General features: G+C 35.1%; 2 protein-coding genes across 2 annotated transcripts in view; one reads left to right on the forward strand and one right to left on the reverse strand.

The window, feature by feature from the left end:
• LOC126814896 (putative ATP-dependent RNA helicase TDRD12) overlaps positions 1–15059 on the reverse strand; it is a 29499-nt gene extending 14440 nt beyond the window's left edge. Inside the window, exons 1-3 of the mRNA XM_050540344.2 lie at positions 14925–15059; positions 7824–7886; positions 3674–3823 (exon numbers count right to left, since the gene is read on the reverse strand). Of these exons, the coding sequence (XP_050396301.1) occupies positions 3674–3823; positions 7824–7856 (183 nt within the window). The 5' untranslated portion in view covers positions 7857–7886; positions 14925–15059. The remainder of the gene's footprint in view (positions 1–3673; positions 3824–7823; positions 7887–14924) is intronic.
• Positions 15060–15222: 163 nt separating this feature from the next.
• Positions 15223–23176, forward strand: LOC126814899 (M-phase phosphoprotein 6). Its single transcript, XM_050540349.2, has 5 exons — positions 15223–15375; positions 20075–20187; positions 20775–20865; positions 21391–21485; positions 21900–23176. Exons 1-5 carry the CDS (start codon positions 15322–15324, stop codon positions 22090–22092), a joined length of 546 nt encoding a protein of 181 aa, XP_050396306.1. The 5' UTR covers positions 15223–15321; the 3' UTR covers positions 22093–23176.
• The last annotated feature ends 1224 nt before the right edge of the window (positions 23177–24400 follow it).

The following is a 24400-nucleotide window of genomic DNA, read 5'->3' on the forward strand; positions in this document are numbered from 1 at the left end:
AGGATTAAAATTGTGACCTCTATAGGGTCCACAACCTTGATATACCATATTTTTAACGAAATTCGAACTCAACTGTCCTTAGGGTGTAACGGTGTTATAATAATACGTTTTTTTTAAATCAGATAAAAATTATGACCTCTATAGGGTCCACAAGCTAAAAACGCAATTTTTTGTACAATCAGGGGCCATAATTCAGGAAGTTACAGTCCAATATGTGCGAGATATGCGCAAATATCGAGAGGAACCATGATCTTTGGGTTATAAACTTACATTTCAAGTTTCAAAATTATTGGATAAAAATTGTGACCTATAGGGTCCACAACCTTGATATACCATATTTTTACGCTATTTGAGAACGAGGGACGGCCATTTTGTCTGTCAGTTTTGGGCCGATTTTCACGAAATTCAAACTCAGTCGTCCTTAGGGTGTAACGGTGATATAATAATATTTTTTTTTAAATCGGATAAAAATTATGACCTCTATAGGGTCCACAAGCTAAAAATGCAATTTTTCGTACAATCAGGGGCCATTTCACGAAATTCAAACTCAGTCGTCCTTAGGGTGTAACGGTGATATAATAATAGGTTTTTTTAAATTGGATAAAAATTATGACCTCTATAGGGTCCACAAGCTAAAAATGCAATTTTTCGTACAATCAGGGGCCATAATTCACGAAGTTACGGTCCGATATGCGTGAATATCAAAATGACCCGAGATCTTTGGGATATAATCATACATTTCAAGTTTCAACAAAATCAGATAACCAGCGGCTGCCAGGCAAGATACGCCCACATTTTAGAGAGATGGATAGAGAACAAGCTAACAAGAAAGTGATTTTTCCTACAATCAAGGGCCATAATTCAGGAAATTACAATTCGATATGCGCATATATCGAAAGGAACTGAGATCTTTATGTTATAAACTTACATTTCAAGTTTCAACCAAAATCGGATAAAAATTGTGACCTCTATAGGGTCCACAACCTTGATATACCATATTTTTACGCTATTTGAGAACGAGGGACGGCCATTTTGTCTGTCAGTTTTGGGCCGATTTTCACGAAATTCAAACTCAGTCGTCCTTAGGGTGTAACGGTGATATAATAATATTTTTTTTAAATCGGATAAAAATTATGACCTCTATAGGGTCCACAAGCTAAAAATGCAATTTTTCGTACAATCAGGGGCCATTTCACGAAATTCAAACTCAGTCGTCCTTAGGGTGTAACGGTGATATAATAATAGGTTTTTTTAAATTGGATAAAAATTATGACCTCTATAGGGTCCACAAGCTAAAAATGCAATTTTTCGTACAATCAGGGGCCATAATTCACGAAGTTACGGTCCGATATGCGTGAATATCAAAATGACCCGAGATCTTTGGGATATAAACATACATTTCAAGTTTCAACAAAATCAGATAACCAGCGGCTGCCAGGCAAGATACGCCCACATTTTAGAGAGATGGATAGAGAACAAGCTAACAAGAAAGTGATTTTTCCTACAATCAAGGGCCATAATTCAGGAAATTACAATTCGATATGCGCATATATCGAAAGGAACTGAGATCTTTATGTTATAAACTTACATTTCAAGTTTCAACCAAAATCGGATAAAAATTGTGACCTCTATAGGGTCCACAACCTTGATATACCATATTTTTACGCTATTTGAGAACGAACGGCGGCCATTTTGTCTGTCAATTTTGGGGCGATTTTCACAAAATTCAAACTCAACTGTCCTTAGGGTTGAACGGTAATATAATAATACGTTTTTTTAAATCGGATAAAAATTATGACCTCTAATGGGTCCACAAGCTAAAAACATGATTTTTCGTACAATCAGGGGCCATAATGCAGGAAGTTACGGTCCGATATGGGCAAATATTGAAAGGAACCGAGATCTTTGGGTTATAAACTTATATTTCAAGTTTCAAATAAATCGGATAAAAATTGTGACCTCTACAGTGTTCACAAGCTCAAAACGTGATACATGCCAATATCGAAAGGAACCAAGATCTTAGGGTGATAAACCTATATTTTAAGTTTCATTGAAATCGGATAAAATTTGTGACCTGTTGACTGTTCACAAACAATTGTGGACGGACGGACGGACAGGGGGGACAACAATATACGTCCACATGAAAATGTGGGCGTATAAAAATGTGTTTAACATCCACTAATACAGTGATATTTACTTCAATAATTTTCAGCAGGCTTTAGGCTGGCTACCCTATACCTTGTCATACATGTATTAAAAGCCTGATATTGAAACTTGATGCAATAATGTGATGACGTTCAGTTCATGTGGTAGACCACTCAGCCACCCCCCATTAATACATTTATTCTATAACTACATGCAAATTCAAGCAAATATCACTGCATACAGCTATTGAATACAGTAGAATCTGTATGAGCAGCCACTCCTATTCAGCGACATCTCCTTGTAAGTGGTCACGATAAATTCCTCCCGTAGAAATTTTGTTGTTTCATCTCTATTCAACGGTCACTCCTCTAACGCAGCCAGAAGTCACTATTTTACTAATAAATTCAACAAAACATCGCCCATTCAATGGCCATTGTTGAATGATACCATCTTGTCATTCTTTGTAACACCCCCGCTAATCCCGTGAGTAGTAGTTAATTAACTGGACCCCCACTGATCAGGTAAAAAGAAATGTAAAAATAACAATCAACCCGGGATTATCTGTTAATTAATCTTTTGTTTTATTAAACGACTAACCTAATCATTGCTTTCATGCATAACGACACATTATTTGATACTGATTGAATAAAATAAAAGTACCAAGTTTTGTCACGATCATCTAGTATCTCTTTTCCATTGCCACTTTATTGTTAAACAGACATTTTAGCGCCTCCTATAATATTACATACATAGTTACACCCTCTGTAAATAGGTGATAAAATTAGCAATGTTTTTTTGTTCATGTGCTTTTTTGATAAAATAAAAATAATTCATCGATTTTCTTCACAAAAATGGATAAATATTATCGAATGCATCACAATGGTAGACAGTAGTATCAAAGGTTGGTACAAAATGACAAGTTTACAGAAGTTATGTCTGAGATTTGAGTAAAGAATTTTTGTTCGGCGCAAGATTTAGCGACGGTCAAATTTACCGCTTCCAATGCATTCAAGCGTAATATTTAATTTATGTCAGCACAAAAAGCACCAAGATTTTATTAAGAGGCCACCCCCGTTAAGTTATGTCCGAGATTTGAGTAAAGAATTTTCGTTCGGTGCAAGATTCAGCGATGGTCAAATTTACCGCTTCCAATACATCCAAGCGTAATATTTAATTTATGTCAGCACAAAATTACGTCAAACTGTAATGACATCACCACTAGCAACCACAATTTTTGCCAAAAAAAAAAGAAAGATCAAAAGGGCGGAACTTATGATGAATTTTAACGTTATTGGTGATGATTTTTAGTTTGTAATCTGGATAGTACAGTGTATTTTGAGATTTACATGTAGTTATGGAATAAAAACAGAACTCAATGACCAAGGATACACTCTCTGGAACCATTGAATAACCCCGAGCGGTATTCAATTGTCATTGAGTTCTATCTTTATATCATTCAATATATAAGCATAACAAGTTTAATTATTATTACTTATTGAGATATTTGCCAAGGCGACATGACACTTACAAGTTGAGGTTGAAATTTATCATTAAAAAACAGTTGATCATTATTACAGTATTCATTCATTTCCTGAACCATTTGATGAAATATACCAAAAGCAGAGGTTTTATTCACTGAAGGAATTTCTATACCTAAGAAATCTCCGGGGTCATTGACCTGAAAAATTAATTTTTTATGTACTATGTTCCTTCAGACAATAATAATATTATTATAATTATAATATACCAGCGGTAACCAGGCAAGTTACGCCCACATTTTGCAAGAGATGGATAGACAACAAGCTAAAAAAAAAAGATAGGTTGCCAGGCAACAAAACATACACCCACAGCAGCTAAGTCGTCCGAGCAGTCAACAAGAGTTGTCACATATTTTTTCTATTGTCGCTAATGAAACATTCATAAAACACTAAAGTCTGGTTAAGAGTAACAACTCATTAAGTAATTATCAGAAAACTATTAGAATTTGTATGGCTTTTAGTTATGCCCCATGCTAACATTTAGTATACGAAACATCATGGATTTAGCTGTTCAAGTTATCAAGATTTTTCAAAGTAATTAAGAGCCAGGCTTCTTCGTCTCATGGCCTTAAACACTGTGCATAAATTTATAGTCATTCGGACATTAGCTTTAGCCTCTAAAGCGTCCACAAGATTTTTCAAAGTGATGAAGGGCCATAACTCTGGCAGTAATTATCGGAAACTGTTGAAAATCAAAAGACTTCTTCATCTCATGACCGCAAACACTGTGTATAAATTTAATGTCAATTGGATATTAGCTTTAGCCTCTAGAGCATCCACAAGATATTTCAAAGTGATAAAGGGCAATAACTCGGGCAGTAATTATCGGGAATCGATGAAAATCAAGACTTCTTCGTCTCATGACCTTAAACACTGTGTATAAATTTTAAGTCAATCGGACGCTTGACCGACGAACAGACAGACGGACGTCCGGACAGACAGGGGTGACGACAATATACGACCACATTTCAAAGCGTTTTTCATACAATCAGGGTTCATAATCCAGGAAGTTATGGTCTGAAATGTCCGAATATCGAAATGGACTGAGATATTTGGGATATAAAAATATATTTTTGAAGTTTTATCAAAATCGGATAAAAATTGTGACTTCCAGAGAGTTCACAACCTTGGTATTACATACTTTTACACTATGTGCGTACAAGGAGCGGCCATTTTGTCAGGCAGTTTTGGTCTGATTTTCACGAAATTAGAATTTAACCTTCATTATGGTGGAATTGTGATATATATTTAAATCGGATAAAAAATTGTGACCTCTAGAGAATCCACAAGCTAAAAAACAAGATTATTTATACAATCTGGGGCCATAATCCAGGAAGTTACACTATTTGCTTATGAGGCACATGAGGGGCAGCCATTTTGTCCAAACTCAACCATCATTAGGGTGCAACGGTGATATATTCACACAGTTTTATAAATCGGATAAAAATTGTGACTTCTGTAGAGGGACTACAAGCTAAAAACGCAATTCTTTGTACAATCAAGGGCCATAATTCAGGAAGTTACGATCCAATGTGCGTGAATATCAACAGGAACCATGATCTTGGGGTTATAAACATGCATTTCAAGTTTCATCAAAATCAGATGAAAATTGTGACCTCTAGAGTGTCCACAAGCAAAAAACATGATTTTTTGTACAATCATGGGCTATAATCCATGAAGTTTCGATTCGATACATGCCAATATCGACAGGAACCAAGATCTTTGGGAGATAAACCTACATGTATATTTCAAGTTTCGTCAAAATCGGATAAGAATTGTGACCTGTAGAATTCCACATTTCCGGTTCGATTTTCACGAAATTCAAACTTAACCGTCATTATGGGTTACGTTACAGTCCGATATGAGCAAATATCGGAAGGACAGAGATCTTTGGGATATAAACATATTTTTTAAGTTTCATTACCAGTGGCTGCCAGGCAGGATACGCCAACATTTTCGAGAGATGGATAGAGAACAAGCTAAAAGCGCAATTTTTCCTACAATCAAGGGCCACAATTCAGGAAATTACAATTCGTTATGCGCAAATATCTAAAGGAACCGAGATCTTTGTGTTATAAACTTACATTTCAAGTTTCAACAAAATTGGATTAAAATTGTGACCTCTATAGGGTCCACAACCTTGATATACCATATTTTTACGCTATTTGAGATCGAAGGGCGGTCATTTTGTCTGTTAGCCTTGGACCGATTTTCACGAAATTCGAACTCTACCATCCTTAGGGTGTAACGGTGATATAGTAATACGTTTTTTTTAATCAGATAAAAATTATGACCTCTATAGGGTCCACAAGCTAAAAACGTGATTTTTCGTACAATCAGGGGCCATAATTCAGGAAGTTACAGTCCGATATGCGCGAATATCGAAAGGAACCGAGATCGTTGGGTTATAAACTAACATTTCAAGTTTCAACAAAATGGGATAAAAATTGTGACCTCTATAGGGTCCACAACCTTGATATACAATATTTTTACGCTATTTGAGAACGAATGGCGGCCATTTTGTCTATCAATTTTGGGCCGATTTTCACGAAATTCGAACTCAGCCCTCCTTAGGGTGTAACGGTGATTTAATAATACGGTTTTTAAAATTAGATAAAAATTATGACCTCTATTGGGTCCACAAGCTAAAAATGCAATTTTTCGTACAATCAGGGGGCATAATTCAGGAAGTTATGGTCCGATATGCGCGAATATCGAAAGGAACCAAGATCTTTGGGTTATAAACTTACATTTCAAGTTTCAACAAAATCGGATTAAAATTGTGACCTCCATAGTGTCCACAACCTTGATATACCATATTTTTACGCTATTTGAGAACGAAGGGCGGCCATTTTGTCTATCAGTTTTGGGCCGATTTTCACGAAATTCGAACTCAGCCGTCCTTAGGGTGTAACGGTGATATAATGATATGTTTTTTTAACTTAGATAAAAATTATGACCTCTATAGGGTCCACAAGCTAAAAACCCGATTTTACGTACAATCAGGGGCCATAATTCAGGAAGTTACGGTCCGATATGCGCGAATATCGAAAGGAACCGAGATCTTTGGGTTATAATCATACATTTCAAGTTTAATAAAATAAATGGGATAAAAATTGTGACCTCTACAGTGTTCACAAGCTAAAAACGTGATTTTTCGTACAAACAGGGGCCATAATCCATGAAGTTTTGATCCGATACATGCCAATATCAAAAGCAGTCGAGATCTTTTGGAGATAAACCTATATTTCAAGTTTCGTCATAATCGGATAAGAATTGTGACCTGTAGAGGGTCCACAAACAATTGTGGACGGACGGACGTCCGGATGGACAGGGGCGACGGCATAAAAACGCGATTTTTCGTACAATCAGGGGTCATAATTCAGGAAGTTACGGTCTGATATGCGTGAATATCGAAAGGAACCAAGATCTTTGGGTTATAAACATGCATTTCAAGTTTCATCAAAATCGGATTAAAATTGTGACCTCTACAGAGTCCACAACCTTGATATACCATATTTTTACACAATTTGCGTACAAGAGGCGGCCATTTTGTCCGTCAGTTTTGGTCCGATTTTCACGAAATTTGAACTCAACCTTTATTACGGTGTAACAGTGATATACTAAAACGTTTTTTTAAATTGGATAAAAATTGTGACCTCTGCAGGGACCACAAGCCAAAAACACGATTTTTCGTACACTCAGGGGCCATAATTCAGGAAGTTACGTTCCGATATGCGCGAATATCGAAAGGAACCAAGATCTTTGGGTTATAAACATGCATTTCAAGTTTCATCAAAATCGGATCAAAATTGTGACCTCTAGAGTGTCCGCAAGCAAAAAACGCAATTTTTCGTACAATCAGGGGCCATAATCCATGAAGTTATGGTCCGATACATGCCTATATCGAAAGGAACCAAGATCTTAGGGAGATAAAGCTATATTTCAAGTTTCGTTGAAATCGGATAAATATTGTGACCTGTAGAGTGTCCACAAACAAATTGTGGACGGACGTCCGGACCGACGGACAAACAGGGGCGACGACAATATACGTCCACATGAAAATGTGGGCGTATAACAATAAGCTATAGTCTGCATCTGTATTTTATAGTTTCACAATTTATAGAATTCAGTTCTCACCTCTATAATATTTATGTCTATCAAATTATCCATATTTACAAATCCTTGTGGTAGTAGTTAATTCTGAAAAAGAGTAAGTTGAGTTTAAATTATATGTACTAGTAGATCTTATGTGTATTGAAATGCTACATGTACTCAACACAAAAGATATAAAAGCTGGATTGAACCAGAACCAGTAAACACATTGATCATTAATTTTTTTGTATATCCCCAGGAGTCTGAATGGTGTATGCATCCATATGGAGACTGTCATATAACTAATATTCTAACCAACCCAATACATAACATATTCTTTTTATTCAAGGAAGAACACAGATACCAGACCAGAGCTGTTATTTTAATTTGAGAGGGGTCATTTCATCCGGTCCTGATTTTTATACGACTACATGTTTTTGTGGATGTATACTGCTGTCGCCACTGTCCATTTGTCCGGCCGATGTTGACAGAACTTGAAATATGGGCATATCTCCCAAAGATCTTGGTTTCTTTCGATATTGGACCGGGTCTCGGTTTTAGCTTGTGGATCCTTTAGAGGTCACAATTTTCATCCAGTTATATATTTATATCCCAAAGATCTGGGTTCCTAATGTTGATACTTCAGACCGTAACTTGCTGGATTATGACCACTGATTGTACAAAAAAAACGCCTTTTTGTTAGCTTGTTCTGTCCATCTAATGAAAACGGGCAAATGCCATACAGTGTGCTATGAGAGAAACTTTGCCCAGGCAGCTGCACCATGGCTTACTCTTATATCGAATTCCTACTGCCACGGGATCTTTTACGTGCACGCGCATGTATACCCTGGCAGGCGGTTTTGGTACCATCCGAACGACTGGACGGCTGTCCTTGTCAGGCCCTCCGTCCGGCACCACTGACAAGGAGAAGCCAGGCTGGAAAATCCCAACAAACTTTCTCGACCGATGTAGGGATCGAACATACGACCTCCAGGCTAGCGAGCCAGTGTCTTACCCACTTAGCAACCGTGGCTCTCAACGATTTAAGATACTGATGATCAATAAAAATGTAGACATTTTAAAATATTTGGGAGCTTTTGTATACAATTTGTTCATGTCTTTGTAAAGTGTATCTTTGTATAGTTATGTACGTGTATATGTATCTTTGCTTACTGCATGTATCTTTCTATTATTTTTATTTGTATATGCACATAATCTTGTAATTTTTTTACGCAATAAAGTTTCTTCTATTACATCAAATTTAAAATATAAAAAGCTTAGTATAACTTTATGTAATATTTGAATAATTATAGAGCAGTGTAATATGATACTTAGTATGCCCTAAACACCACATCATCTGTATCAGATAATTATACATTGTCTTTGACAAGTTGATGACAAGATTCTCTTCAACAGAATGTATTGTCTGTGGGGGTCGCATTCCTAAATTTGAGGAAAAATGGCTAATTTCCACCTAGTCCAAGCACTGTATGTATATAGGGATCAAAATTTTGTGGTACATGTATATCTAACATTTACTCAGTTAAAGATATATTATTCAAGAGCTAAATTTGCCTATGGCAGGTCTTTCTTTAAGCTTTAAAGGAGAAAAATCTCAATATTTTGGCACCTAGAAATGGACGCAAATTGGTCACAACGCATACAATAATGCAATATGAATGCACTGATTTACATTCAATTGTTTCTGTTTTTACTGTTATTTCTAATCAGTTATGTTCAACGAAATATGCGAAAAGTGCAAACTGAATGGTGTCTGGTTATTCCAATCTATGTCAATTGTCTTCCCCTGTGGGATATGTTTAACCTTGTTCATCCAGTTGCTTCATTACAAATGGCACTCAAAAGCATTCTGGCACGCGATTCATGTGCCAAGTTTAAAATTTTCATTGTGTCCTAAATATTGAGTACCAGAAACCCATCTTTTCACGGTAAGATAACATCAATGTTGATTTAAATTGACCAATAAGTCATGTTTGCAATGTCGAAGAATGTGGATGATACCGAGTTAAAGACTTGGCTACCGTCCTTTAAATGTTATATAAATTATTAATTAGACATTTATTAACATTTAAACATGACAAGACCATAATCAATTCTTGATGCCATTGGATGCTGAAGTTTTTAACTAGATTAGAATGGTTTGGCAATTTAATGATTTAATTTTAAAATGGAGAAGCAAGTCTAAAACTAGAATATACCAGTACCGTGATTACGATAATTAACAATCAATGCACACATCTTGTCAAAACTACAGTGATAAATTAGCTTAGAATAATGTATCTTTAATAATATTAAAACATAGGTAGATGAGGAACATCAGTGCAAGATAATTGAGGGTATTTAGTACTATCTGCCGTAGCTATCATGAATCCCACCACATGAACTGAACAATAACTCGTATTTTTCTTCAAAATAACAATTGATTATTTATTCAATTGCCACCACACCCAAATATAATTATTTTCTACACCCCACCCATAAATAATTTTTCTCCTCTAATTAAGGTCATTACATTTTTCAGCGCTTGCAAAAATAAATTTTCAATCCTTATCTGCCCCTGTTGTCCCACCCTATCAATATTCTCAACCAGTGTGTGCCGTGGCACACAGGTGTGCCGCTAAATCTTCCTTAGTGTGCCGCGAAATTTTGAACGGCACACCAAGAAAATTTCTCACTAAAGAAGCTAGCTATTTGACTGATGAAATTCGAAACACTGCAATAAAGTAAGCCCACAGCCACGTTTTTCTTTTTTTAGTTCAAGTCATTCAATGTGTCTATGACTAGACTGTGCCTACGGTTGTATGCCGTCTATGACTTGACATGTTTTTATTTTGCAAAATTCAAATATTGGCAAAAAAAGGTTGAGAACCACTGGAATAGAATAAAGTGCATCATCGTTTAGCTGTTCTCCCTCTATAATTTCACCATTTCAATATAGAACAAAGCAAGATTACACGTCTCATCAATGACATACATATACGACAACAATGAAAGAAATGCCCACATTTTTTGTTCTTTTTATGAAACTAAATTAATCGGTAATTTATCCAATAGGTACTCATACAATTTGGATCTAAATTAAAATCAGTTTGGAAAAACAATATTATTTAAAGTGCACATAAGATCGACGTGGGAACTTTTCGCTATGTGTAGCCAATGGTTACTATATCCACTTTACGGCAAGTTCACACCAATCTGATTGAAATTAATTCAGCTATCTTAACTCAAAGTCGCAAAAATAAACCTCAGGTTAAAACGACTTTGCCAATTATCGAAAACACTCTTAATCCCCTCAGACGGCAGTGACGTCACAGTGACCGAATGAATATTCGGAATGTTTATTCCTTAATTACCTATATACTGCCGGCATGTGTACTCATTAACGCCCGACTGATTCATTAATCCCCTAATCAAATAAGACAACTGACTACGGAATAATTTAGAATTTGTTTTATAATGTACCGCTCGCTCTCTTTTCTCACGACAGCGATTTTAATACTGTGCTTTAAAGCAACTTTTTCATAGAGTCCCTCTACCATAGTTTGCAGTCCAAACGATTTGAGATACATTTTCGTCAGAAGAGTATTGTGGTTCTAATTTCCCCGAGTAAAAGAGTACAGGAGTAGAAAGATGTGGTCATACAAAACGAATCAAAATAGTCAAACATTATTGAAACGCAATTTGTAAATGACTATCCGTTATCAGAGTAGCCAACTGTATCTCGTTTTCCAGAAGCCATCGTACGGCCCCTGTCTTTCTGCATGTGGATTCATTACTTCATTACTCTGAAATAGATCGTACAAATGATGTACGAAAAAATATCTCAATATACGTTAGAATTAACAGTACAAATAAATTTGGTTGGTAAATGGAATAACAGATTTAGAAGAGCCATTTAACTATCTTTGTGTATTGATAAAAGTGTAGTATCGTTTATATCTGTCATTAATCTATCCTACTAAAGTTGCGGACATGGAGTCATAAATTAATTAAGAATGCTGATTAGGTAATTATATTTTTTTACGCTGGCCAGATCAAAGACATCACTCTAGGTGGAACGTGTGCGTAATACCCCACGAACGAACTAATCGTACACACGTTAATTGTATAATATAATTAAGTTTTACTCATCAGTTGTTTATAATTATTATTTACCCATTAATTAATTAGCTTTGCTCACCGATGTTTTTGTAATAAAGTAGCCTCGTATTATTTGTTGATTTAATTGACTAGATATGAAATCTGAATATAAATTATTCGATGGATAAACGTTTGTGATAAGATAAGGTTATAATGTTTAACATCATTTAACTTCTTTTATAATAAAGGTATTTTACAATTACATTGACAGTTTAATCACTCACCAAACGGCATCAGGAGCTCCACGTATGATCAAGTGTATTTGATATTCATGTCCATAAATCCCGTGCATTTTTCGCGCCAAAGTTTAAATTCATTTACTACGCCCGTAGTGCATGGAACCGTACATGGTAATAAGATTTCCATTGTTGATTCGCTGAGAAATGAGGGCGATCTATTGTTATGCATAGTCATCGGAAAATTCCATATTCGCTGTGAATTTCAAAAGTTGTTCTTTGTGTATAGAAATGGTTATTATTATTATATATAGCTAATAATGAATATATCGACAAATGACTGGCACCATTTGTATTTCTGTACTTATAGAGAATAGTTTGTGATATCAAGTATTACGGGGTTATTCAAATTACCCGTAAATGCGTTTATTGCTTGGGTCGTCTTCAGTTGACACATGGCCTATTTAAACAAAGGCAGCTTAAATTGATCTACCGCATGATACAGCATTTTAAATTCAATCTAAAATATTCCAATCACAAATGTGTAATCTATAACAATGTAAGACATTAATTCGGTGATTATGATTAGGCCAGTCACGTGGTAATTGGACCGTCACTAGACAGCTGTCAACTGGTGGTGTGTATTAATAATGCTATATTGTACACACAATGAGATATTGTATAGATAATGTACAGTGCACTCTGTCACATCCGACATCGTACGGGATCATTACAATATGTCGGATTACGCAGAGTGTCGGAATACCCAGTTTTCTCAAAACCGGAAATATTGTAACTTCGAAAACCGGAAGTGTTATTATAATGTAGCTTCGAACATAGAACTTCGAATCACCAGAATGTTATTCCCCTTTAAAAATGATAAACATTTCTGTACATTCAAAATTTTATTACATTAATTTTTATTTCATTTAACATGCGTAGGCATATTGAATAGGTCAAGTCTGTCGTTAATTTATCTTCTTCGCCGTCTTCAGTTGATCGCACTCTTGTCTTTGCTATCACGTGTTCATTGGGCGTACTCGATTGAACGTTCCGGAATTGAATTCTCTCAATCCCAAAAATAGTGACAATCGAGTGAAAATGGGTACTTCGGGCTACAACGCATGCGTCAACTGGATATATAAATATCTCATCCAACCATGCAGCCGAGACCTGTTCGTCGTGTTTAATTACGTCACAATTCTACTCACACCACCTCCGTCGCCGGGACTGACAGAACTGTGAAAGGACTGAATTCTGCGTCACTCGATTGCAATTCTGTTAATTCGGGACGTTCCGGACTGTGAATCGAGCATCCCCAGGTCGTCGTCACACGGTTCGAAGAGATCCGTTGGGTGACCAAACTTATAGGTTATTCAGGTTCAATCGGCATGCGCAACGAATGTTTCCAACAGGTGCTAGGAATATTTTTACGACTGTGAATTCGGGGAAAAATTCGTGGATATTCTTGAGTATTTGTCACAACTGTCGTACAAGAGATTAAATTATCAAAGTAATCAACAACGACCCACGGTAGCGAGTTTTAATCTCACAGATAATTGATTGGTGATTGCTTGTTAATCTTTCGTGGCTTCACACCCATCCAGTTTTAATCTCACGGATAATTGATCGGTAAGTGTTTGCTTCACACCCACCGATTGAAGGCCGGATTATACGGTATCGATTTAAGGTCGTAATTGAAAAATTGAAAAGCGAATTAATTTTAATCAGATTGGTGTGAACTTGCCGTAAATTGGATATAGTAACCATTGGCTATACGTACATGAAATTTAGATTTTTTGTCTTATGTGGTCTTTAACATTTTTTGCATCACTCGAGAAACATAATTATGAAGGTTTTATATTTGACAACAATAACCTTCGCTCTACTCAGGCACTGATGTCTTTCGTCTTGCTCCTGCCACAGTGGCGGATTTTTCTAAGACCTTCCTTTGAGCAGGTTTTGTCATGATTTGATGACAAAAAAGTTACTGGCCTGTAACTCCTGTGATTTCCAATTAAACCGACTCCAAACTGTACTGCACATAGCTTAACATATAATAAGCCTTAACTGCAATATTTGTAGCCGTGATAATTCTCTTATAATTTACGGCTACAGTACAATTGTTACACTATTCAAGGCATTGCGCAAGTAAAATTAGGTTCAATTGCAAAATTTTCAACACACATCATCACAGTTTGCATGGAAATAAGGCAACTTAAGGTAGGGGAGGACGTATTTTTAAGAGCATGCTGTGTCGCATACTGACTCTATAGTGAGGTAAGCAGGGTCTTATTTTCTCACTTAAATGTTCCTTTACATTGTACAGGTGTTCACAGGAACTGTCACACGACCGTTTAGCAGTAAAAAGTTGTCCAGTAAAACTGGGAGCTGAAAACTTTTTGACAAGGAGTCAATAGTATTAGTATCCTTTTTTAGTCTCTCTATGCCAGTTCCTGAACGTGAGTGCATTTGAGACCTACGTTCAGAGCTGAACTACCTGTTACGTATTAATGTTTCCACTCCTACGGCACGTACTGAAAACCTGCAAAGTGTACCCTACTGTAACGCACCATAAAACTAGTCTGAAGTCAAACTAGCCTACTGTACAAAGTGACTGTCTCTTGTGTGTGTAGTACAACATGTAGACAGGCAGTGAGTCACAGTGTCGTGAAAACGAAACCTTGAAAATCATTGCATTTACTTATTGACGCATGACAACCATTTATAGTTATCAGTAACTTTGAACTTCTTAATATCAAATCATTTACAATTTACTATATTTTACTATCGTTATTTAAATCCATACCATCATAAAAATAAATGGTTGATGATTCTGCTTTCTGCACTCAGTTTTCGCTTCGTCCATGACCATTCGGAAGTTTCCCGCTTTATTGGGTACAAGTCCAATTAAGTTACGATATCCATCAAATGAGTTTTAATCAACACAATTTACATGAATTTTTTTCAGATTAAATCTAATTTGAACTTTTCGTTTACAGATTTTATTCTTAAAAAACCGAAAGTGGAATAACTTTGAATAGTATAATTTCTGTCTTGTTACAAACTAAATGATCCCAGCGGAAGCACGTGTTTTAATACTTTTATGTGTGATTATTGAGTCTTTTTTCTTGGAAACAGAATTTGTGAAAATGGAATTTAATTGAATTATTAAGTTAAAAGCTGTATTCTGTCACTAATTCATCATGTCTGAAAAGCGACAGACAGCTAACCTCTCAAAAAATCTGCTTCAAATGAAGGTAAATATCGCCAAGCGGGGATCCAATAATAGACTCTTCAAAAAAAGTGGGGGATAGGCATATAATATCATATTTTGATTAGGGCCTAATGCAAATACCGGTACCTATCTGGCGCTATTGCACTTTCGTACCTCTACCAGTTCCTGTGGTCGTAGGAACTTGAAATTATTAGAGGATGTTACGGGGGACTAGCAATGACCACACACCAAATTTCAGCCGAATCGATCAATAACTTTTTATGCTAGCCCCCCTTAACATCTTCTGAAAATTTCAAGTGCCTACGACCACGGGAACTGGTAGAGGAACGAAAGTGCAATAGCGCCACCCTATCTTAGTATCTATGCAGGTGTGTGATAAGATAAGATATGTTTATTGCATCAAAACGCCCATTAAGGACATGATAAATAGTCATGGGCGTCACACCTTGTTTTTCTGGGGGGTCTGAATTGGACCGACCCCCGACCCCATATTTACATAGTAGGCTCTAACTCCTATTTATTTACAACAATTATTTGGATTAGTTAAGATTCTGTCTGTATAAAACAATGTACAAATTAAAACACAATCACTTATGTTTACTTTTTGAAATCCATTTATACACAAAATGTACATATTACTTTAAATATCTATACAACTTTCTTGTAACTGTCAATGTGTATATATATATATGTATATAGTATTGTAGTTAAAGATGGGTTCCCAGAAAAGTATTTATTCTGTGGTTATTTCCAATAAAAGTATGGCAATTTTGGTATATATATGGAAAGTAGAGATATCCAATCTTACTAGAAAAATACTGGATTCCCCGAAAAACACTCGTGGAGCATATACAGGACAAAAATGTAAGGGTTCCCCATATCAACAGCCCGACGATTAAGAACTTCTACACGCTTAATGTCAAAGGTCACAAGCGAACATTGAGCGCTTGATATACAAGTTGATAAACTTTATGAAGAGTTAAACGTACAGTACTTTCTGAGATAAAAATGACTGAAAAAGACGCAGGTAGTGGATGATCCGAGAATTTAATTAGGATTCGATAATTGTAATAAATAGTAAGCGATTAAAGACACCATCGTCTTATGTATGCAATGAATTCTCCTCTGACTCCCAAGACGTGACGTAAACATGACCTGGTTTGATCGATTTTTAATAGCAGGGCATTCCTTCGTAACTACAATGTTTGAGAAGGATTTGAAGCATAATTATGACAAATTAATTAGTTTGAATATGTTTTTGGTCCATATTTACCATTAAATCACCGAGTTTGTACGCGGGAACCAATCTTTAACAAGGTGATTGTCAAATATTCATTCTCATAAACTAAAGTTATGTGATCAAGTTTTGTTTCATTTGGATCCTCCTCATAAAAATTCCCTTACTAAACTCCCTTTGTCGTGTTGTTCATAACTCAAGCGTAACATTCAATATGTAAAATTCATGAAAAAAATATGAATACGGCACCCCCTGACTTAAACATGATAAACATTGTATTGGTGTGATGTTTTAGTTTAACTCCGTAAAATATGCCAAAACAGTGTTTACAGAACACTGAAACTTTAAAAAAAATTTATGGGGGTGGCCCCTCCAAACCCCCGTAGTGGGAGAGTGCCCCCCCCCCCACACTCCCTATCGCGCTACATTGGCTGCTGCGCAGCCTCGTGCCTCCAGCGTCACAGATTGTCAACATTTTACATAATTTCATTTGCGGACCCCCCCCCCCCCAAATATATATTTCACGGCTAGGCCTCTGTAAATAGTCATGGACACTTGACATGCTTTGAGAGTATGTTCACAGATGAAGAACTTATCTCCCCAACATAACCACTGAGCTGCACATGCGACACGTAATAGCGCCATACATGTGGAAGGGGCTCATTGTCAAATTTGACACTTCAAGGAAGGGTTGATGAAAACTGCCGCTTGCTGGTTTATCCTATCCATGTTTGCTTTTCTATCAGTTCTTACATAAGATTTACTATTTAGCGTATCTTTGCTTTAGAGTTAGAGTGTTACGTTTTATTTGTTCGGGAGACGTGTGTTCGTCAACGTCAATTAACCGACAACACTGCAAGAATTGGCCGTGGCACTGCAAGAGGAGTGGATCAGATTGCCCCAAATCGTGATTGGACGGTTGATTAGGAGCATGCCACAATGAATTGCTGTATGTCTGAGGATTGGTGGAGCAATTACTCATTAAGGCATAAAACAAAAACGTCTGTTTTCACTTTTGACAGTGTATCTCTTTGCGAGTGAAATGGTGCTGTCAGATAAGCCACCCATATGAACTGTTTATGTTCATGTGTAGGCAGTAGTAGTAGTAGTTCTTGGTGTTTAACGTCTGCTTCCACATAAGTGATATCGCAGACAAATGTGTAGGCAATTGGCCTGTTATTAATATACACTGGTTACCTCTAATAAAAACAGCAGTGCGTTTTTGCAGTTTTGTATTGTTTCTGAATATCCCCTACTTTGTTTGAAGAGTATAATATTGAATTAAGAGTAATTTTCAATATTCAGCATTGGCATATTGTCATGACATTTCATCCACTATTATGTAATTTTCATCCACTTTTTATATATTTTTTATCTATTTTTTTATGTATTTTTCATCCACTTTTTTTTAATGTCTTTCATCCACTTTTATAATGTATTTATCATGCTGACTGTAATGTATAATTTACATGCTGCCCAAAAAGGGTGTTTTATGTAATAAAATCTATCTTTAAAATCTCTCTGATATAATTAAAGATACATTATGGGAGATAATATAAAGAGATGGCAGTTCTCGCTATAATAGTTAAAAACTAAATAGTGTAAAGGTAATTTCCTGAAAATTTCAGTCAAATTGATCCACTATGAGCCGAGAAAAATCATTAATAGAAACACTTAAAACAGCATAGTCTCGATTATGCACTTTTTTTGATTTAATTATCAATGGTCGTTAGTGATTACACTATTTTGCTTGAATACACTATTTTGCCTATAACGTTTTTTAGGACTTCGAATTCTGTCTTATGGTTTGGATTGTTCGTACTTGGTTTTATTTTATATAGGAATCTAATCCAGCCAACATCAAAGACTAGCCTTGACAATGACATCGAGAGTTTATTATGGTCTGGATAAGTTAATTAATGTCTAATTGATAATTTAGATAACATTTCAGGCCTAAAGAAATACTTGTAATAAGCAGATTTTGCTCTTGCATAATGCATGTTTAAGTAATGATATGTCATTATGAGATGATTTACATGCAGCCAGAAAATTCTGTTTTATATAATATCGGTCTATCTTAAAATTATAAAAACATAATAATGATTAGATCAGAGAAAATTATTCAGCACTTAATAACTTAGAAATATTTGACTTGCTCAGGCCTCCGATAGCTCGATAGCTGGTGGGTTTTTTTTACTACTGTTTTCATCCAGGGAGTGTTTGATACATGTACATTAGTTCTTGTTTTGGGAAATAATTGCCAAAGGAATACCATTGATGAAGGCAATAAATTATATCTTTAAAGAACAGTTATTTATAGATTTTCTAGATTACCACAGATGGTCTAATCTGACCCCCCCAACCCCCACCCATTGACTCTAAATTATAACATTCTTGTACTTTAGTAAGTGCTATGAATCACTGTCAAAAGGACTAATAGGCCAAAAGTTCGCTGACCTACTTAAACTTTTAATGGAAATGAAATGGGGTATAGTACGTCCCACTTTATAAAGCCGCTTTCCAGGTTGTTATTCAAAATAAAAATATCTAACTGGAAATAGGTTGCAATCTGACAAGCTATAAAGATCATCGCCAAGTATGAACCGCTGCTCACCTTGTGCACATGAAATTCCAACTATGTGGTTATTGGATGTCAATATCAACCCCTAATGACTTTACAGAAGGTTGTTACAGGGTTAGGTGGCCACTTTAAATCATCTTGCTAGTCTAAAGTTGTGTAACTTTAGATAGTCTTTGACAGTGTATCCAATGTTCCTTTTTTTGTGAGGGAATTTGTGTGTATATGCATATTCTCAAACAAGACCTTTGGATGTTTTCAAAAAATGACATAAAAATGGTCTCTATCATGATGTTTCTTTGCAAGCCGACATCCATCAAAACAGCCATTAACAAGCAAGCGAAAGAGTCAACATACTTTGAACTACAGTTTTAATTTTGCTGAAAAAGAAACATTTACATGGCTGGATTAAAGATACATTATGGGAGATTAGATAACAAGTTGGCAGTTCTCACTATAATCGTTAAAAACTAGATAATGTAAAGGCAATTTGCTGAAAATTTCAGTCAAATTGATCCACTATGAACCAAGAATTAAGCAATTGAAATTTCCACTAAAGTCGGTACGATAAAAAGCATAGTCTCGATTATCCATTTAATAATTAAATCGTGAAGGAAAGTTATTCAGTAAATCAGAATATAATCTACTAAATATCGCAGGCTAGCGATGCCATCGAGAGATGATTATGGTCTGGATAAGTTAATTAATGTCTAATAATTTAGATAACATTTCAGGCCTAAAGAAAGACCTGCAATAATCAGATTCAGCTCTTTCATAATGTATGTTTAATTTCATTCAAAAGAACTATAAAACTTACAGCACAGTAACGGTACTACTGACTCTCTTGTAATCACATCAGTTATAGCAGCAAGTAATTCGATTATAATAGTTTGCCCTTTTTTATAGTTTATGCAGAGAAGTGTTCTAAGAATAGAAGAAGAGAAAAATGCTGAAGAAAGACAAAGAGATATTGATGATGAACATTGGGTTTTAGATGTGCCTGATCTGCAGCAAAAGGAGTAAGAATTTTAGGAAAAAATATTATATCAATTATCATCATAAAAAAATGCTTGCAAATCATCTAAAGACTACTAGCTCAGCCTCCTGCATAGGTTAGGTTTAGAATAGATTTGAAAAATTATTGCCCTTGCACAGTTTGTAGAAGCATGTTAACACTTTAGCAGCAAGTCTCCATAAGATCTACTTGTAATTTATATCCTTATTTAAAGATACCTTAGCATGTACAAACTGGGGGATTTGATGATATATTTGGACTAAAAACATAATTTTTTACATATTCAATCTAATTTATTTAAGTTTATCAACATATACATCAAGTGCTCCCCAACACAAAGAGGTCAGACAATCTACGAGTGCAACCTTTGACTTCACTTGAGCATACAGCCCTTAATCATTTAGTGACATCCTCTCATTTTTGTCCTCTGCGTTTTTCGAGTAATCCAGTATTTTTCTAGTAAGATTGGGTGTCTCTACTTTCCATATATATGTTTCATTACCTTTTGGATTCCATAAGATAGTAAATGCTACAAAGAAAGTTTTGATGAATTTATGAGGCCCTACAATTTATAATATAAAAAAATTTCAGGCAAAAGTATAGAATTGAACCAAGTTTCGTTGTTTGTGAGAATTTGAATTATGGTAGAATGTCCTTCAAAGGTTGTAACCCAGAAATAGAGGTAAATCATTATATCTTTTTTTCATACATTAAGTTAAATCTGAATGTCTGTCATCTGGCTAATTTTTGACAGATTCCTCTTTCATTTGATGAGATGAACCCTGTTGCTGGTCAGCATTCTAGAGCTTTCTTTTCTAAAGGTAGGTATCCGGGAAAAGCATGTGAACACCATACAATTAGATTTATTGAGGGCATAAAGGATTCTTATCAAATTTGATCAACATCTGATTTTTCCTTTCGGATAAGCTGCTGTCTACGGATATCTTTTTTCAGGACCATGTGGACGTATATCCCAACTTTGCGTGGCTATCTTTCCTGATCATTTAGATAATTTATGTTATCCAATAGATGTATTTAAAATTGGTATTGTCAAGGAAATAAGACTTTCGTTCCCCTTTAAAATAAATTGAATTTTAAGAGTGAAAAGAAGAAATGTAAGTTTGACAGTATTTCAGAATTAACCATTTAAACATTCTCTTAAATGTAGATGAAAAATTGTCTAAATTTCTTATTTATTTTTTAAAAGAAAATAATGGCAGCAAGCAATGCTGAAAAAGAATATAAAGCTGCTAGAGAAAGTGAGAGAGAGACAGAAGTAAATGATCAGGAAATGGCAAAAAGGTAAGCTGGATTAGGTTCCTATTTATGATCCAACACTGCAATATAGATATACATGTGTACGACCGTCCTTCTTGTCTTTCTGTTTCTTCCTTTGCCCAGAATTCTTACAATCACTCTCAAACTTAAGCTGGATTATATTATGTTCCAACATTGAAATGTATAACAACTGTCACTCATATTCCACCGTTTCTTCCTTTGTCAAATGTATATGAGCTGCTTACATTAGAAATGATGAGCTGATGTAATTGATTTACTTTTAACGACTTAGCCTATACAAAAATAAAATTATTCTGGTTTGAAGAAAATCCTTTAAAGGAGGAAATTTTTATGCTTGAGCTTTTAAATAGTTAAAGGATTGTGTGGCTAAAATGGTTACAGTGATAATATATACATCTATTTTCATTTATGTTTTAGATATTCCACTCTTATTGGTATCATAGCTAAAAAGTTTACCAACAAAAGAGGAAGAAACAGTCAAGCTGGCAAAGAAGAGAATGGGGATGGTCCTCAGGAAGCAAAGAAAAAAGTTCCCAAAGTATTTCCGGATCCTCCAAAACCCTCCACTTTAGAAAAAGTTAAGAAATTTTTAAAACCTGAAGATTCTTGACAGATGATATTAATGATTTAAATTATGAAATTGACACTTTAATTGTAATTAAGAAAAGTTTTCAAATTAAAAACTTGATTATGTCCATGTGACTTGTATAGGGAAACAGTAATGGACAGTAAAGTGGGTTACAGCTGAAATCTGTAATTGATAAGACTATTGTAATTACATGGGGAATATGTAGCTATTGTTGACCTGGAAATTATCATCAAATATGCAGTTACAAATGTGTATATGGGCGAAATGGTAAATGATTAATAGGGTATAATGTGATCAGGATAGTGAGGGTTTTTACACTGACTTGGGGAAACCAGATACTGATGATATGTGTTTGATTTGGTTTTGTAAAGTAAACCACTGACACCTCTGCTAATGTCTTAAATTTATATATAGAATCTAATTACAATATTACAGCAAAATATTGAGGAGCTGTAAGCTAGTTTGTTTTTAAAACATTACTACATGTACATGTATTCTTGAATATTCATTTCTTTGTTGCAGTTGCTGCGTAATTTCTTAAGTTAGGATGCACAGTAGCAGAAAAACTGCCTTTGTTATATAAAATGTTATTTTTGGTTAAAAATCATGAATTCCCAGGCCATCCTCGAAATCCAAAACACTCATAAATAGGCATGGATAGAAAAGATAAAAAATCTTGGTACATCTGTATACCCTTGATATTCCCTCTCTTTGTCCAAATTGTAGCATAATTAGATTTAAAGAGTCTGTTATCCCAGATACCTTCGCATGACACTTTACATGTAATACATTAGATTTTAAGATATAGTGTTTGTAAGAGTGTCAATTTCGATTCAATGATCTGTAGAGGCGATATTCATATGCAGTCACTATTGTTGTGTTTTTCAATGCCTGAGTAACAATGGAATGTATACTTAAAACATCGATTAAGATTTTGCAGTAATGATTTAATTGTTATAAATATATGCTTTTATATGTATTATAAAATTAGACTATGGGTATTTAATAAATGAATTTATTTAGTAAGAAGATTATTTCTATTACTTAAATATGTGTGTTACATTAATGTATTTTTTTTTTAAACTGAATAAAATCATGAACAGTACATACATATATTATTTTTACTCACCAACAGCCCCCTAAACTGTTGGCCATGCCCTATATGGTATTCTGCCTGTGATGCAATAATTCCATAGGATTAGTTAAAAAGGCATATTTTTATACGCCCACATTTTCATGTGGACGTATATTGTCGTCACCCCTGTCCAATCATCCGTCCACAATTTTTATCCGATTTCAACGAAACTTGAAATATAGGTTTATCGCCCTAAGATCTCGGTTCCTTTCGATATTGGCATGGATTATGGCCGCTGATTGTACGAAAAATCGTGTTTTAAGCTTGTGTTCCCTAAAGAGGTAACAATTTTTATCCAATTTAAGAAAAAAAAACCCGTTTGAATATATCATCGTTACACCTTAATGATGGTCGAGTTCGAATATTTCAAAAAATCGGACCAGAACTGCTGGACAAAATGGCCGCCCCTCGTACACAAATGGTGCAAACATCTTAGTTTGGAGGCTCAGTGCGGAGGGGTGTCCATCAAATGGTCACAAAACCAGACCCAACTTTTCTATAGTAACATTTCGCGTAGAATACGATGCCGAGTGGTAATCAGTCCGCTGTTGGGGTGTTTTCGAAATATTCGGGTCAAATGAGTTAATTTGCACTGAAAGTGAATGCGCGGTCATTCTTGTATCATGAAAATAAGCTGAAAAAGATCGAAAGTAATCACCCTTTCAATAAAAATGTAAACTTGCTAAATTCACCTTTGTTCTTTGTGACCCCGGAGGTCAAAAGGTGAAATTTTCCGTTTTAACATTAAGAAGATTTAAAGTAATAAATGTCAGCGTAAAATATAAAAACTAAAGCGAAACCTGTTCTAATTAATAATCTGAACATTTAAAATGTATCTTTAGGTAGTCTTAGTACCGAACTTTTACTTTGGAACGTCGAAAAAGATCTTACATAACAGAACCAAAACACTTCGAAACCTGTTTCAAAAATACGTAAAAACTGTCAAATCAAAATCAAAATCTCTCCGAATTAGTTTTACAACGAATGATATACATAATGATACTAATTTTCTGAAAAAACAATTGAATAGTTTCATGCCTGGACTCCTGCCAAACATTTCCCCGGTAACATTTACCAATACGACAATTATATCCCGTGAGCTATTATGTAAAATGCATCCGTCGGTTTTATCTGTCAGCGTAAAATATAAAAACCAAAGCGAAACCTGTTCTAATTTATAGGAACATTTAAAAA

The sequence above is a fragment of the Patella vulgata genome, chromosome 3, assembly GCF_932274485.2.
Source record: "Patella vulgata chromosome 3, xgPatVulg1.2, whole genome shotgun sequence".
Lineage (NCBI taxonomy): Eukaryota > Metazoa > Mollusca > Gastropoda > Patellidae > Patella > Patella vulgata.